An 18,944-nucleotide genomic window follows, 5' to 3' on the forward strand; every position below is an offset into this window, starting at 1 on the left:
GGTAGTAAGAAACTTCTGTGAGCTAAAAGAACATGTTCTAACCCAATGCAAAGAAACTAAGAACCTTGAAAAAAGATTTGACGAAATGCTAATGAGAATGGACAACATAGAGAGGAATATAAGTGAATTGATAGAGCTGAAAAACACAACACGAGAACTGCAAGAAGCATGCACAAGTTTCAGCAGCCGAACTGACCAAGCAGAAGAAAGGATATCAGAGGTGGAAGATCAACTCAATGAAATAAAATGAGAAGGCAAGAATAGAGAAAAAAGGGGAAAAAAGAATGAACAAAGTCTCCAAGAAATGTGGAAATATGTGAAAAGACCTAATCTACGTTTGATAGGTGTACCTGAATGTGATGAAGAGAATGAATCCAAGCTGGAAAATACTCTTCAGAATATTATTGAGGAAAACTTCCCCAACCTAGCAAGGCAGGCCAATACTCAAGTCCAGGAAATGCAGAGAACACCACAAAGATATTCCTCAAGAAGAGCAACCCCAAGGCACATAATCATCAGATTCACCAAGGTTGAAATGAAGGAGAAAATGCTAAGGGCAGCCAGAGAGAAAGGTCAGGTTACCCACAAAGGGAGGCCCATTAGACTCACAGCAGATCTCTCAGCAGAAAGCCTACAAGCCAAAAGAGAGTGGGGGCCAATATTCATAAGTGAAGCAAAAATAAAATCTGTTGTGAACAAGCAAGTACTCAGAGATTTCATCACCACCAGGCCTGCTTCATAAGAGCTCCTGAAAGAGGCTCTACACACATAAAAGGACAACAGTACCAGCCACTCCAAAAACATACCAAATGGTAAAGAGCATCAACACAATCAAGAATCTGCATCAACTAACAGGCAAAACAGCCAGCTAGCATCAAAATGGCGGTATCAAATTCACACATAACAATATTAACCCTAAATGTAAATGGACTAAATGCCCCAATCAAAAGATACAGACTGGTAAATTGGATAAAAAGCCAAAACCTATCGGTGTGCTGTATCCAGGAAACACATCTCACATGCAATGGTACACAAAGGCTCAAAATCAAGGGATGGAGGAAGAGTTACCAAGCAAATGGAGAGCAAAAAAAGGCAGGAATTGCAATTCTCATCTCTGATAAAACAGACTTTAAAGCAACAAAGATCAAAAGAGACAAAGAAGGGCATTACATAATGGTAAAAGGATCAATGCAACAAGAAGAGCTAACGATCCTAAATATATATGCACCCAATACAGGAGCACCCAGATACATAAAGCAAGTCCTTACTGACTTACAAAGAGACTTAGACTCCCACACGATAATAGTGGCAGACTTTAACACCCCATTGTCAGTATTAGACAGATCAACAAGATAGAAAATTTACAAGGATATCCAGGACTTGAACTCAGACCTGGGACAAGCAAACCTAATAGACATTTACAGAACTCTCCACCCCAAATACACAGAATATACATTCTTCTTAGCACCACATCACACCTACTCTAAAATTGACCACGTAATTGGAAGTAAATCACTCCTTCGCAAATGCAAAAGAACGGAAATCATAACAAACAGTTTCTCAGACCACAGTGCAATCAAGTTGGAACTCAGAATTGAGAAAGTAACTCAGAACTGCACAGCTTCATGGAAACTGAACAACTGGCTCTTGAATGTTGACTGGATAAACAATGAAATGAAGGCATAAATAAAGATGTTCAGGGGATGCTGGCAAGATGGCTGCCTAAGAACAGCTCAGGACTTCAGCTCCCAGTGAAAGTGCAGAGGGTGAGTGGACGCCGCATTTACAGATGAATTTTTATTGCCCACAGACCAGGAGATACCCAGGCAGAGGGATCGCCAGCGCTGCTGTTCCGGCCGGTGCGGCTGTTTTGGCTCCGGCGGGGCTGATTCGGCCTGCGCGGCTGCTGTGACCACGCCCTGTTGTGGCGGTTCTCCAAACAAAAGCCACTGGTCTGGGAGCCCTCTTAGCTGGCGATTGGAGCCCTGAGACGGCAGAGTTGCCCATTCATCCGAAATAGCGAGCCAGGCCCGGAGATTCCTAGGCAAAAAATCCGCCAGGAGCCAGCACCGCTGTTTGAGCCGACTCAGTGAGTCGCAGCATGGGAGATCCCAGTGCCTTCTCAACAAGTTACTGGAACACGGGGTCATTCAACTTGAAAAATAAAAAAAAAGGCTCTGAGTCAGGGAGCCAGGTGATCAGGCTTGGTTGGTCCCACCCCCCCACCCCCAACAACAAGGAAAACAAAAACAGTAATTGAAAACTCTCTGGGTTGAGTGTTTCACAGCAAGCACAGCTGAACCCTGGATGGTACGGCTCTGTGGGGGAGGGGCATCTGCCATCACTGAGACTCTTCACCACTACGGAGGCAGGTCACCTGTGCTGAGGCAACCCGCCATTGGTGAGGCAATCTGCCAAAACAGAGAGAGTCTGCCATAACAGAGGCGGGGCCACCATTGCTGAGGCAGTTCTAACTACGCCCATATATAAACAGGACTGCAGGGAAGAGCACAGGGCAGCTGGGCAGAGCCCACAGCAGCTCAGCAAAGCCTCTGCGGGCAGACAGTGGCCAGGCGGGCCGCTAGCTGGGCGGGGCAGACCTGAAAGAAAAAACAAGTGCAGCAGCACAACGGAAACTCATAAAGCCCTAACTCACCAGGACAGAGCACCTGGGAACAAAAAGTGCTTTATGAGTTCAGCTGCAGCAGACCTAAACGTACCTGCCCAGCAGCTCTGAATGAACAACGGAGCTCACAGCTCTGGACTTAAGCCCCAATAAAAGATAGACTGTCTCCTCAAGTAGCTACCTGACCCCCATAGATCCAAAGACTCATCTCATAAAGGAGAGAACGGACTGACATTTGGCGAGCATCCTTCTGGGACAAAGATAGCGGAAGAGGAAACTGGTAGCAACCCTTACTGTTCTGCAGCTGCTGCAGGTGATCCCCAGGCAAGCAGGGCCTGGAGAGGACCTCAGCAGTCCTACAGCAGAAGGGCCAGCTCACTCAGAGACCCAATCTGAAAGACAGTAACTACAAAGACAACAGGTGGATAAACCCACAAAACTGGGAAGAAACCAGCGGAAAAAGGATGAAAACTCCCGAAACCAGAACACCTCTCCTCCTAAAAGGGATCACAACTCCCCACCAGCAAGCGAACCAGACCAGATGGAGAAGGAGTGTGATGAAATGACAGAATCAGACTTCAGAAGGTGGGTAGTAAGAAACTTCTGTGAGCTAAAAGAACATGTTCTAACCCAATGCAAAGAAACTAGGAACCTTGAAAAAAGATTGGACGAAATGCTAACGAGAATGGACAACATAGAGAGGAATATAAGTGAATTGATGGAGCTGAAAAACACAACATGAGAACTTCGCGAAGCATGCACAAGCTTCAACAGCCGAATTGACCAAGCAGAAGAAAGGATATCAGAGGTCAAAGATCAACTCAATGAAATAAAAAGAGAAGGCAAGAACAGAGAAAAAAGCACAAAAAGGAATGAACAAAATCTTCAAGAAATGTGGGACTATGTGAAAAGACCTAATCTACGTTTGATAGGTGTACCTGAATGTGGTGAAGAGAATGAATCCAAGCTGGAAAATACTCTTCAGGATATTATCCAGGAAAACTTCCCCAACCTAGCAAGGCAGGCCAATATTCAAATCCAGGAAATACAGAGACCACCACAAAGATATTCCTCAAGAAGAGCAACCCCAAGGCACATAATCATCAGATTCACCAGGGTTGAAATGAAAGAGAAAATGCTAAGGGAAGCCAGAGAGAAAGGTCGGGTTACCCACAAAGGGAAGCCCATTAGACTCACAGCAGATCTCTCAGCAGAAACCCAAGAAGCCAGAAGAGATTGGGGGCCAATATTCAACATCCTTAAAGAAAAGAACTTTCAACCCAGAATCTCCTATCCAGCCAAACTAAGCTTCATAAGTGAAGAAAAAATAAAATCCTTTGCGAACAAGCAAGTACTCAGAGATTTCATCACCACCAAACCTGCTCTACAAGAACTCCTGAAAGAGGCTCTTCACATATAAAGGAACAACCAGTACCAGCCACTCCAAAAACATACCAACTGGTAAAAGAGCATCAACACAATCAAGAATCTGCATCAACTAACCAACAAAACAGCCAGGTAGCATTAAAATGACAGTATCAAATTCACACATAACAATACTATCCCTAAATGTCAATGGACTAAATGCCCCAATCAAAAGACACAGACTGGCAAATTGGATAAAAAGCCAAAACCCATCAGTGTGCTGTATCTAGGAAACACATCTCACATGCAAGGATACACAAAGGCTCAAAATAAAGGGAAGGAGGAAGATCTACCAAGCAAATGGAGAGCAAAAAAAAATGGAGTTGCAATTCTCATCTCTGATAAAATAGGCTTTAAAGCAACAAAGATCAAAAGAGACAAAGAAGGACATTACATAATGGTAAAAGGATCACTGCAACAAGAAGAGCTAACGATCCTAATATATACGCACCCAATACAGGAGCACCCAGATACATAAGGCAAGTTCTTAATGACTTACAAAGAGACTTAGACTCCCACACAATAATAGTGGGAGACTTTAACACCCCATTGTCAATATTAGATCAACCAGACAGAAAATCAACAAGGATATCCAGGACCTGAACTCAGACCTGGAACAAGCAAAACTAATAGACATTTATAGAACTCTCCACCCCAAATCCACAGAATATACATTCTTCTCAGCACCACATCACACCTACTCTAAAATTGACCACGTAATTGGCAATAAATCACTCCTCAGCAAATGCAAAAGAACGGAAATCATAACAAACAGTCTCTCAGACCACAGTACAATCGAGTTTGAACACAGAATGCAGAAACTAACTCAGAACCGCACAGCTTCATGGAAACTGAACAACTTGCTCTTGAATGTTGACTGGATAAACAATGAAATGAAGGCAGAAATAAAGATGTTCTTTGAAACCAACGAGAACGAAGACACAACATACCAGAATCTCTGGGACACATTTAAAGCAGTCTCTAGAGGAAAATATATAGCAATGAGTGCCCACATGAGAAGAAAGGAGAGATCTAAAATTGACACCCTATCATTAAAATTGAAAGAGCTAGAGGAGCAAGATAAAAAAAAAACTCAAAACCTAGCAGAAGACAGGAAATAACTAAGATCAGAGCAGAACTGAAGGAAATAGAGACACAAAAAACTCTTCAAAAAAATCAATAAATCCAGGAGCTGGTTTTTCGAAAAGATCAACAAAATAGACAGACCACTAGCCAGATTAATAAAAAAGAAAAGAGAGAATAACCAAATTGATGCAATAAAAAATGATAAAGGGGATATCACCACAGATTCCACAGAAATCCAAACCATCATCAGAGATTATTACAAACAACTCTATGCACATAAACTAGTAAACCTGGAAGAAATGGATAAATTCCTGGACACCTGCATCCTCCCAAGCCTAAACCCGGAAGAAGCCGAAACCCTGAATAGGGTTGAAGGTCTGAAGTTGAGGCAGCAATTAAGAGCCTACCACCCAAAAAAAGCCCAGGTCCAGATGGGTCCACAGCCGAATTCTACCAGACATGCAAAGAGGAGTTGGTACCATTCCTTCTGAAACTATTCCAGACAATCCAAAAAGAGGGAATCCTTCCCAAATCATTTTATGAGACAAATATCATCCTCATACCAAAACCCAGCAGAGACTCAACAAGAAAAGAAAACTTCAGGCCAATATCCATGATGAACATAGATGCAAAAATCTTCAATAAAATACTGGCAAGCCGATTGCAACAGCATATCAAAAAGCTCATCCACCATGATCAAGTAGGATTTATCCCGGGGATGCAAGGCTGGTTCAACATACGCAAGTCCATAAACGTAATTCACCACATAAACAGAACCAAAGAAAAAAACCACATGATTATCTCAATTGATGCAGAGAAGGCCTTTGACAAAATTCAACAGCCTTTATGCTAAAAACCCTCAATAAACTAGGTATTGACGGAACGTATATCAAAATAATAAAAGCTATTTACGACAAACCCACAGCCAATATCATACTGAATGGGCAAAAACTGGAAGCATTCCCTTTGAAATCTGGCACTAGACAAGGATGCCCTCTCTCACCACTCCTATTCAATATATTACTGGAAGTTCTAACCAGAGCAATCAGGCAAGAAAAAGAAATAAAGGATATTCAAATTGGAAAGGAGGAAATCAAATTGTCTCTATTTGCAGATGACATGATTCTATATCTAGAAGACCCCATCGTCTCAGCCCAAAATCTCCTGAAACTGATAAACAACTTCAGCAAAGTCTCAGGATACAAAATCAACGTGCAAAAATCACAAGCATTCCTATACACCAGTAACAGACTTAAAGAGAGCCAAATCAAGAACAAACTGCCATTCACAATTGCTACAAAGAGAATAAAATACCTAGGAATACAACTAACAAGGAACCTCTTCAAGGAGAACTACAAGCCACTGCTCTATGAAATGAGAGGACACAAACAGATGGAGAAACATTCCATGTTCATGGTTAGGAAGAATCAACATCATGAAAATGGCCATACTGCCCAAAGTAATCTACAAATTCAATGCTATTCCCATCAAGCTACCAATGACCTTCTTAACAAAACTGGAAAAAAACACCTTAAACTTCACATGGAACCAAAAGAGAGCCCACATAGCCACGTCAATTCTAAGCAAAAAGAACAAAGCAGGAGGCATCACACTACCGGACTTCAAACTATACTACAAGGCTACAGTAATCAAAACAGCATGGTACTGGTACCAAAACAGAGATAAAGACCAATGGAACAGAACAGAGGCCTCAGAGGAAATACAACATATTTACAACCATCTGATCTTCAACAAACCAGACAAAAACAAGCAATGGGGAAATGATACCCTGTTTAATAAATGGTGTTGGCAAAACTGGCTAGCCATGTGCAGAAAGCAGAAACAGGACCCCTTCCTGACACCTTACACCAAAATTAACTCCAGATGGATTAAAGACTTAAACATCAGACCTAACACCATAAAAACCCTAGAAGAAAATCTAGGCAAAACCATTCAGGACATAGGCATAGGCAAGGACTTCATGACCAAAATGCCAAAAGCAATGGCAACAAAAGCCAAAATAGACAAATGGGACCTAATCAAACTCCACAGCTTCTGCACGGCAAAAGAAAGTCAGTAGAGTGAATCAGCAACCAACAGAATGGGAAAAAATTTTTGCAGTCTACCCACCTGACAAGGGGTTCATATCCAGAATTTACAAAGAACTAAAACAGATCTATAAGAAAAAAACAAACAAGCCCATTCAAAAGTGGGCAAAGGATATGAACAGACACTTTACAAAAGAAGACATACAGGAGGCCAACAAACATATGAAAAAATGCTCATCATCACTGGTCATTAGAGAAATGCAAATCAAAACCACATTGAGATACCATCTCACACCAGTTAGAATGGTGATCATTAAAAAATCTGGAGGCAACAGATGCTGGAGAGGACGTGGAGAAATAGGAAAACTTTTACACTGTTGGTGGGAGTGTAAATTAATTCAACCATTGTGGAAGACAGTGTGGCGATTCCTCAATGACCTAAAAATATAAATCCCATTTGACCCAGCAATCCCATTACTGGGTATTTATCCAAAGGATTATAAATCATTCTACTATAAGGACACATGTACACGAATGTTCATTGCAGCACTGTTTACAATAGCAAAGACCTGGAACCAACCCAAATGGCCATCGATGATAGACTGGATAGGGAAAATGTGGTACATATACACCATGGAGTATTACGCAGCCATCAAAAACGATGAGTTCGTGTCGTTTGTAGGGACATGGATGAACCTGGAAACCATCATTCTCAGCAAACTGACACGAGCAGAAAATCAAACACCGCATGTTCTCACTCATAGGCGGGTGTTGAACAATGAGAACACATGGACACAGGGAGGGGAGCACTACACGCTGGGGTCCGTTGGGGGGAAATGGGGGAGGGAGGGGGCGTGGGGAGGTGGGAAGAGATACCATGGGGAGAAATGACAGATGCAGGTGAGGGAAAGGAAGGCAGCAAACCACACTGCCATTTGTGTACCTATGCAACAATCTTGCATGTTCTTCACATGTACCACCAAACCTAAAATGCAATTAAAAAAAAGAAAGAAAGAAAGAAAGATGTTCTTCGAAACCAATGAGAACGAAGACACAACATACCAGAATCTCTGGGACACATTTAAAGCAGTCTCTAGAGGAAAATATATAGCAATAAGTGCCCACACGAGAAGCAAGGAGAGACTGAAAATTGACACTCTATCATCAAAATTGAAAGAGCTAGAGAAGATATAAAAAAACTCAAAACCTAGCAGAAGACAGGAAATAACTAAGATCAGAGCAGAACTGAAGGAGACAGAGACACAAAAAAAACCTTCAAAAAAAAAATCAATAAATCCAGGAGCTGGTTTTTCGAAAAGATCAACAAAATAGACAAACCACTAGCCAGATTAATAAAAAAGAAAAGAGAGAATAACCAAATAGATGTAATAAAAAATGATAAAGGAGATATCAGCACAGATTCCACAGAAATCCAAACCATCATCAGAGATTATTACAAACAACTCTATGCACATAAACTAGTAAACCTGGAAGAAATGGATAAATTCCTGGACACTTGCCTCCTGCCAACTAAACTAGGAAGAAGTTGAAACCCTGAATAGACCAATAACAAGGTCTGAAGTTGAAGCAGCAATTAAGAGCTTACCACCCAAAAAAAGACCAGGTCCAGATGGGTTCACAGCCGAATTCTACCAAACATACAAAGAGGAGCTGGTACCATTCCATCTGAAACTATTCCAAATAATCCAAAAAGAGGGAATCCTTCCCAAATCATTTTACGAGACCAACATCATCCTCATACCAAAACCCGGCAGATACTCAACAAGAAAACAAAACTTCAGGCCAATATCCATGATGAACATAGATGCAATAATCTTCAATAAAATACCTGACAAGGCAATTGCAACAACACATCAAAAAGCTTATCCACCATGATCAAGTAGGCTTCATCCCAGAGATGCAAGGCTGGTACAACAAACACAAGTCTATAAATGTAATTCACCACATAAACAGAACCAAAGACAAAAACCACATGGTTATCTCAATTGATGCAGAGAAGGCCTTTGACAAAATTCAACAGCCTTTATGCTAAAAACCCTCAATAAACTAGGTATTGAGGGTATCTCAAAATAATAAAAGCTATTTATGACAAACCCACAGCCAATATACTGAATGGGCAAAAACTGGAAGCATTCCCTTTGAAATCTGGCACTAGACAAGGATGCCCTCTCTCACCACTCCTATTCAATATAGTACGGGAAGTTCTAGCCAGAGCAATCAGGCAAGAAAAATAAAGGGTATTCAAATTGGAAAGGAGGAAGTCAAATTGTCTCTATTTGCAGATGACATGATTGTATATCTAGAAGACCCCATTGTCTCAGCCCAAAAATCTCCTGAAACTGATAAGCAACTTCAGCAAAGTCTCAGGATACAAAATCAATGTGCAAAAATCACAAGCATTCCTACACCAATAACAGACTTAAAGAGAGCCAAATCAAGAACGAACTGCCATTCGCAATTGCTACAAAGAGAATAAAATACCTAGGAGTACAACTAGCAAGGAACATAAATGACCTCTTCAAGGAGAACTACAAACCACTGCTCAACAAAGTAAGAGAGGACACAAACAGATGGAGAAACATTCCATGTTCATGGTTAGGAAGAATCAATATCGTGAAAATGGCCATACTGCCCAAAGTAATTTACAGATTCAACACTATCCCCATCAAGCTACCAATGACCTTCTTCACAGAACTGGAAAACAACACCTTAAACTTCATATGGAACCAAAAGAGAGCCTGCATAGCCAAGTCAATTCTAAGCAAAAATAACAAAGTGTGAAGTGGGAGGCATCACACTACCGGACTTCAAACTATACTACAAGGCTACAGTAATCAAAACAGCATGGTACTGGTACCAAAACAGAGATAAAGACCAATGGAACAGAACAGAGGCCTTGGAGGCAACACAACATATCTACAACCATCCAATCTTTGACAAACCTGACAAAAACAAGCAGTGGGGAAAGGATTCCCTGTTTAATAAATGGTGTTGGCAAAACTGGCTAGCCAAATGCAGAAAGCAGAAACTGGATTCCTTCCTGACACCTCATGCTAAAATTAACTCCAGATGCATTAAAGACTTAGACATGAGACCTAACACCATAAAAACCCTAGAAGAAAATCTAGGCAAAACCATTCAGGACATAGGCGTAGGCAAGGACTTCATGACCAAAACACCAAAAGCATTGGCAACAAAAGCCAAAATAGACAAATGGGACCTAATCAAACTCCACAGCTTCTGCACAGCAAAAGAAACAGTCATTAGAGTGAATCGGCAACCAACAGAATGGGAAAAAATTTTTGCAGTCTACCCATCCGACAAAGGGCTGCTATGCAGAATTTACAAAGAACTAAAACAGATTTACAGGAAAAAAAGAAACAAACCCATTCAAAAGTGGGCAAAGGATATGAACAATTTACAAAAGAAGACATACATGAGGCCAAAAAACGTGAAAAAATGCTCATCATCACTGGTCATTAGAGAAATGCAAATCAAAACTACATTGAGATACCATCTCACGCCAGTTCGAATGGCGATCATTAAAAAAATCTAGAGACAACAGATGCTGGAGAGGATGTGGAGAAATAGGAACACTTTTACACTGTTGGTGGGAGTGTAAACTAGTTCAGCCATTGTGGAAGACAGTGTGGGATTCTTTAAGGACCTAGAAATAGAAATTCCATTTGACCCAGCAATCCCATTACTGGGTATATATCCAAAGGATTATAAATCATTCTACTATAAGGACACATGTACACGAATGTTCATTGCAGCACTGTTTACAATAGCAAAGACGTGGAACCAACCCAAATGCCCATCAATGATAGACTGGACAGGAAAAATGTGGCACATATACACCATGGAATATAATGCAGCCATCAAAAACGATGAGTTCGTGTCCTTTGTAGGGACATGGATGAACCTGGAAACCATCATTCTCAGCAAACTGACACAAGAGCAGAAAATCAAACACCGCATGTTCTCACTCATAGGCGGGTGTTGAGCAATGAGAACACATGGACACAGGGAGGGGAGCACTACACACTGGGGTCCGTTGAGGGGAAATAGGGGAGGGACAGTCGGAGGTGGGGAGTTGGGGAGAGACAGCATGGGGAGAAATGCCAGATATAGGTGAAGGGGAGGAAGGCAGCAAATCACACTGCCACGTGTGTACCTATGCAACTATCTTGCATATACCCCAAAACCTAAAATGCAATGAAAAAAAAAAATGAACCAGGTACCTCAGTTGGAAATGTGGAGATCACCCACCTTCTGCATCTATCTCGCTGGGAACTGTGCAGCAGAGCTATTCTTATTTGGCCATCCTGGCAGAAAATCAGGGCTTGTTTTCTTATAGGTAAATTATTCCCTATCTTATGAGAGTGTCAGAAATAAATACTGTTTTCAGAAGAGTCCGGCAAGGTTTCCCGGCAATTGTAAGTTATCATACTTTTACAGCCAGCTGTAAGGCTGCAGGGTGGGACTGCTTCTGATCCCAGCTGGCTTCCTACACATTAACTTTAAATCAGATATTGATTTTTCCCTCAAGAATTTAGCTTTTTCTCTCCTTCCTAAGGAATAGCACAGGCTATTTCCATTTCCAAGGGAGGTGGCAGTTACACTGGAAACAAGGTGCTGGTGGGCACCTCGGCCTGTCTATTCTACTAAAGCCTCTCTTGGATCTGGGGAAGGACATGCCAGTGGTGGCACTTGAATTTGGCAACTAGAGACTGCCATAGATGATTTGTGCTGTCCTCCACCAAAAGGAAGAAGGGAGCTTGTTGAGAAGGTAACTTGGTCTCGCAAGGCTTAAAGAAAACCGTCTTCTGCATCAACAAAAAACTATGTTTGACCACATATAACTATACCACAAAAGGTTAGATAATAGTGTCATTTTCTATCCATAAACAGACACTGTATTACATTTTACACATAATCCTTACACTTACCCTGAAAGATATGACTTCTATTACACACCTGAAGAAACTGAGCATTACAAATATTAAGTAATCTTCCCAAAGTCACACAGCTTGAGGCCTAACCAAAGTAAAATCTTAAGCTTGTCTGGCTTAAGTCCCCATTCTTAATCCAAATATGCCTGACAATAAGAATGATCTGGAATGGTTGTTAAAAATAGATTATGTGGGCTACACCCCAGACCAGCTGAATCAGGGTCTCCAGAGAAGAGGCTGGCTGGGGGATCCAATTTTTTTTTGACAAGCGCCTCAGGTGACTGCTACTGAGAAAGACCTCCCAACACCCCTGGGTTGTTTACCCCTGGCCTTTGACAATCATGGGAAGTGCTTAAGGCACACCAATCAAGGCCCCGGCCCTAAGCCATGCACTGTGCGTTCTTTCCCAAGTTCTGTCTTTGATAAAACACTTAACCCTGTGTAGCTCACACAGTTTTCTGAGCTATAAAGTGGAGATGCATCATAATATCTGCTCACATATCTCACAGGAATGCTGTGTGAATTAAATGAGAACACTGGTGAAGGTGCTTTGCAGAATGCTCACTGCGAGAAAATGTACTTCTCAAAGTTATTACAAACCTTCACATAATCTGTCACAGGCTTTTGTCGGTTGACCTGGGAATCTAACCATCCCTCTAATACGGTGTTCCATTCTAATATGGAAATGCATTCAGATTTCAAAATAATTCACCAAAAAAAATTGCAGAATTCAATTAGATTTTCAGCACTGCCTCTATTTAACTAAAGTTTTGTATTACAGGCCCAAGAATAGTGAACATATCATATGAAGTCTTTTCCATGAGAATAGGAAATGAACAGTTGATTTCACTTCTTGGTCTATTTTGTGTTGCTTTTAAATGAATCCTAATATTGTTAGATGAAAAGTGTAGACTCTAAAATGATATCTCTTTGGTCATTATTCCATTTGCTGAGGCTTAAAGAGACTGTCTTTGCAAGGGTCATTTAACTTGTAACAATGGTAGGTACAGGATTCAAACAGTATCAGACCCTAAATTCTGGGGATGTTCAAACAGTATCAGACCCCAACTTGGCCACACTGCTATATAAAATCCACATGCACACAGATGGATTAGCATGTTAACCCACGAAAACAAAAGCCATCACTGTGTTAGAGCAGAGGGATTGTGGCTGCTTTTTTCTTTAAGATAAAATGAATTATTGGTATAAAAATTGGGAGAAGAAAAAAGTTGCATTAAAAAATATACCTGGATTTTATGACTGCATATCAAGACTTATTTTGTTATAGGTTTTGGAGTTTAGATTCCATTCCTAAACCTTCATGGTCTCTGGTCCATGTGAAGGTTAAGGAAGAGAAAGAAATTTGGGTGGCAAGAAATCCACCGAAGTGTCCTCTGCTCCTGGCAGCATTAAAAAAAACTGCTGTCCTTCAAACATGATGATGAAGACATTAGTAGCTTTCCAGGAGTGGTGATGGATTTGCTCTCAGCCCTCTTAAATTCCCTCCCCATCTCCTTTTATATCAAGGAGGGCTGTTCAGGCATGGTGCTGCCAGTAAGGTGGCCATCCATATGAAGGGTGAACTTGGCACTTGCTGCCCATCCAACTCATGCCCCACCTCGCCAGCTGCTCGGGAGATGGGATAATCACATTCAGTACTTCTGAATGGTCCTTCTATAAGGACATCCCCTGACGGCCCCATAGAAAACTAAATGCTATTTATATCACTGGAAAAGCTCATCCTTCCCCAATCCATTCCTCCTTTAAGATGAGTTCCTTTCCCCAAAGTAACTTTTCTTCCTTTCTAACAGATATCTGCAAATGAAATAGAAATGCTTTTGATGAGGCTGCCACGCATGTTCAAACAGGAATTCACAGGCGTGGGAGCCACGCTGGAAAAAAGATGGAAATTGTGTGCCTTTGAAGGAATTAAAACTACCTAACTGTGAAGAAAAAAACATGTCTGGAAATGAAACCATGTGAACCTGGCCAGGCTGTGCAACGGGGGAGCAGGAGGTGTGGGATTGGTCCAGCACGCAACCTTTGTGGAAACATCGAAGCTTGCCTTTAGTTATATCTGTGGCGTTCTCTTGTGAGTGGAAATGTAATTGTGTACCAGTTCCTTAAAATAAACAAAGCTTCATACTGTGACAGATCTGTTTCCTATGAAAACCAAACAATGATTCCACAGTCATAATGATGGCAAAATTTTAAAATATGCTACATTTGAGAATAGCTCACCAAGCAAAATATTTAAAGTTAATGATGGTGTAGCGATGATTGTTGCTAGGCTACAGAGTTGTATATGTAATGTATAGCTGAAATCATTAAATGACATTTTCCTGAAAGTCTTTCTGTTTTAGTAAAAAAAAAAAAAAAAAAAGGAAGAAAAAAATAATTTTACAGTAAGGGAAAAATCATACCAAAAGAAAACTTGAATATGTGTCTAAATAGTTATTGTATTTTGTAAATTAAGTTATATGCTGTTCCAGGGACTTTTGCCTTATTGAAGAGGCAGAAAATATGATTGGACACATTGAGAATGCTTTATCAAGAATATTATTTTTCTAATGTAACAATTCTCCATCATAAGTTCTTTTAACATGGACTGCATAACAATTTTCATAAAGTGTAAATAAAGGAAAAACTAGTGTTATTGTCTTGTACTTGGTATGTAACATTCAGGTTTATGCATCAAAATAAACATTCAGTAAATATTCCTGTTACAAATTTTATAGCAAAGATATTAATTTTTTTCAATAAATATGACTTCTACCATATTGGTTTTACAAATTATTCTTTGACATATTTTATTTCTCTCTTAAGAAATCTTTTTCTCATTATTTGGTCCCATCTCATATCCTACCATTTAAAAATGATTAAATACGTAAGTGACATTAAGAGCTAAGACATTATTTCAGATAGGAATATATAAAAATTATGGAGTGGATATTACCATGAAAGGAGATTATACAGCATTAGTATATAGCATTAGAATAGATTTTTAAAATAGGAGGATATAGCATCCACAAATAATAAACAAATTTTACCTTTGTTTTGTGTTCTCCTGGGCAGTTACAAAGTAGTCCATTAATCTCATTAACTCTTGGATTTATGCATTTGTATGTTTACTGGAAAACACATTAGAAAAGAAATTAAGGGCTCCACACTAGGACCAACAATTTAGATAGAATTTGGGCTTCCCCTCTTTATTTTAATAACAAATGGGATATGGCTTTTGGTACCCTTCCTGCTATCCTACATAAAAATCACAAAAAAGACAAGTATTCTTAATTGAAATTGGAACATTTTTTAGGAAGACAGCTAAACAGTTCATGTTCTCTGATATTATGAAAAGATATTCATAATTTCCTATTGGAATAATCCTTTATTGATACCTTTATTGATAAGTACCTTTACTGATCTCTGATAAACTAACTAAGGTATTTACTCATACCTCCCATAAATATCTACACATGTGTTTTGTTCAGGCTCAGGGTTAACACTAATGAATATAAAGATGAGATAGAAAAGACCCTTTTCTTAATGTGCTCAGAGTTCAGTATGAAGAAGACATTTTCAGCCAGGCACGGTGGCTCATGCCTGTAATCCCAGCACTTTGGGAGGCTGAGGCGGGTGGATCACTGGAGGTCAGGAGTTTGAGACCAGCTTGTCCAACATGGTGAAACTCTTTCTATTCAAAATTAAAAAAAAAAAAAAAAAAATAGCTGGGCCTGGTAGCAGGTGCCTGTAGTCCCAGCTACTCAGGAGCCTGAGGCAGGAGAATCACTTGAACCTGGGAGGTGGAGGTTGCAATGAGCCAAGATGGTACCACTGCACTCCAGCCTGCATGACAGAGCCAAGAATCCATCTCAAAAAATAAGATAAAAGAAAAAGACATTTTCCCCAAAAGTTTATATACGATGTGATTCTTGGAACAAGAAAGATATGACAAGTGCTATGGCATTCAAACTATATGCCCATATCATATTAAACCCTACACGCCTTCCCTTACCATCAGTCCATGCCTACAGCCAGCATCATCCTAACATTTAGCTCCAAGTCAGGAGACACAAGTAAAGACACAATAGTTAGAAAGGAGAAGACATCATTTACAGATGCTGCTATTATTGTAAAATAGAAACCTAAGCAGTTCACCTGAAAAACAAGGAAAATAGAATTCAGTAAAGTGGCTAGTTATAAAGTCATGAAGTCTAATGAAGACATAGGGGAAGGTACCACAGTCTATGCTATTTCTAATGGAAAGCATGGTAGATATTTTCAAGCATGCATTGATAGTTTCCAGTATTACTAGCAGTCACTTTAGCAGGAAGACATTCTGCACAGGGTCAACCCTTAACTCTGAGCTTTGTGCTCACACAAAGCCGAGGACCTCATATTAGATCTGACAAAAAGATATCATTTCCAAACACATGGATCTGAGCTCTGTAGCACAACTTGGGGGGATGAAATGGTTAATTCAGCTTCCAAAAATATTACGGTCATTGCTGGAGATAGGCTTCTGCACTAGAAAAATCTATTTGGGCTGTAATTTTTTTATTTATACTTGAAATGAATTCTATTACTTGTCTAGAAATATATTGATTATGTATTTTAACTTCAATTATGTGAATAATTTGGTTTTGGATTTTTTTTTATCCTCTAAATTATTTCACAGACTCTCAAGTTCAGCTGGGACTTTAGAGCTCACCTGGGAAAGAACTAACATCAGTGCCTATGAGGGTGGTCTGGAGTCTATGTATATCTGTCACCTCATCTCCTTTAATCCTCCTGATAACCCTATATGAAGATAATATTATTATCCCCATTTGTCACACAAGGAAAATGAGGCTCAGAAGTTTTAAGTCATTTGGCCAACTTTGCAGTTAGTACATTTTGAATGGAGATTTGAACCTAAGGCTAACTGGCTCCCAAACATATTCTTCTTTTCGCTGGTCATACTTCTATTAATAGTTCAACCCATTCCACCCCACCTGTGAGCCCAGTGCCATCCAGTGCCTTTGGATCCCTTTTTATTCTCCACCATCCCTTATACATGGGCAGAGAGGTGAAGGCTCTTCATATCTTTCTCTCCTTAGAACAAGCACAGTATCGAAGGTTTGGAGATCCTTGTGATCTGGCCCCAAAGGGCCTTTCTAACAGTTGTCATTGTTTCCCTGAATATGGTTCATCTCTTTTCTTGCTTTTCTGCTTTTGCTCACCTATTTGAATGAAACCACCTTCGTCACATCTAGTTATCACAGTGCTACACAACTTTAAGTGGGAAATAAGCCTTCATGCCCCAGCAGAAGTCATTCGTCCTGCCTCTGCACAGTCATCTCACACTGACTGTTTTTTAAGGCACTTGCCACCCAGCTGTCCTTGCCCTATTATATTACAAGCTCTCTGATGGACCTGAACACATCTCATTTACTTTGAATTATTTCTCAAAGTGATTTTGCTTATAAATATTTAGAAAGTAGGACAGAAAGTGATCCAAGATGTTTTTCTGCCTCCAGGTACCAATTTGGCTATACATACCCAAGGGGAAAATCTTACAAAATATTTGAAAAGGCTGCAAATATCTTAGATTCAAGATTCCAAGGTGGGAAATGTGAGTGAGAATGTACTGCATATTATTGAGATAAAAAAATAAGCAACCCGATTCCTACTGAAACTTCAGACCCAGATCAATTATCAACTCTTCTATGAGGCCCTGATTCCCTCAGGAGCTCTTCTCCTGGGCTCCCCCTACTATTCATTACATTTCTATTGCAGCCCATTGACTGTATTTTAATCATTTTTTAATGTGGCTGTCTTTCCTCTCCTGCAGGCAGGAGACCTCCCTTACTTATCCCTCCAGTCCCTCAGAGTCTGACACGACATATTATTACTTATAAATAAATATTTATCACATTAATGAAAGAAGAACTCACAGGAACTTTCTGAAGTTGTTGAATCAGAATATATTCAGGCATTAGGTCCAGCAATAGAGGCTAGAACTTTACGTCTCTCCTTTGTAATATCTTGGCAAAACCCTTATTTTTCTATTTTAATTTTTTGTTGTGGTAAAACACTTATCAATTTAGCCAGTCATAGTGTACAATTCTATGACATTAAATGCATTCACAGTATTATGTAACCAATCATCACTATTTATACCCAAAACTTTTACGTTATCCCCAACAAAAATTATGTACTCACTAAACAATAACTCCTCGTCCTCTTCCCCTTCTAACCTCTGGTGACTGCCAGGCCCTGCGCCTCCATCAATGTGCCTATTCTAGGCATCTCATGTAAGTGCAATCATACCACATTTGCCCTCTGTGTCTGGTTTCTTTCAGTCAGCATGGCGTCTTGAAGGTTCATCCATACTGTAGCATGTATCAGAATTTCACTTATTTTTAAGGCTGAATAATAGGCTGCGTAAGAAAAACAAGTTGCTTTTTCTTGGTAAGGGTCGGGGATGTTTTACTTTGAGGTTGGTTCTTTTTTTTTTTTTTTTTTTTTTTGGTGGTGGGGAGGGGATTATAGCCCTTTTCAGAAAATGGCTACTGTGTTTATTTATTGGACTCAATAAACGGTGGTTTATCCCCAAAACATAAGACCTCTTTTACCATAATACTCAATTTCTTCCCATAAACTGAGAAAATAGAGACATCGGATCTCTACAATCTTATAGCTTGACTTATTTTTCATCAACATGGGAAAAAGTTCACATGCATATTAAATAAGACTGTCATAAGCAGCTGAAGAAACTATCCTCTGCAGCGCACCAAAAAG

At 40.1% G+C, this 18,944-nt stretch overlaps 1 protein-coding gene across 18 annotated transcripts in view; it reads left to right on the top strand.

Annotated features, from left to right (window-relative positions):
• Positions 1 to 14,941, top strand: part of ENOX1 (ecto-NOX disulfide-thiol exchanger 1) — a 616,720-nt gene extending 601,779 nt beyond the window's left edge. For 14 of the 18 annotated variants that reach the window (XM_074387765.1, XM_074387772.1, XM_074387767.1 and 11 more), the window contains one exon: positions 13,973 to 14,931. In XM_074387765.1, coding sequence (XP_074243866.1) covers positions 13,973 to 14,104 — 132 coding nt within the window. In that variant the 3' untranslated portion in view covers positions 14,105 to 14,931. Of the gene's footprint in view, positions 1 to 13,972 lie in introns of all 18 variants that reach the window. The other 4 variants (XM_074387775.1, XM_074387776.1, XM_039473378.2 and 1 more) reach the window with 1 other exon arrangement.
• Positions 14,942 to 18,944: the final 4,003 nt, after the last annotated feature.

Source organism: Saimiri boliviensis, chromosome 16 (assembly GCF_048565385.1).
Source record: "Saimiri boliviensis isolate mSaiBol1 chromosome 16, mSaiBol1.pri, whole genome shotgun sequence".
NCBI classification, from domain to species: domain Eukaryota; kingdom Metazoa; phylum Chordata; class Mammalia; order Primates; family Cebidae; genus Saimiri; species Saimiri boliviensis.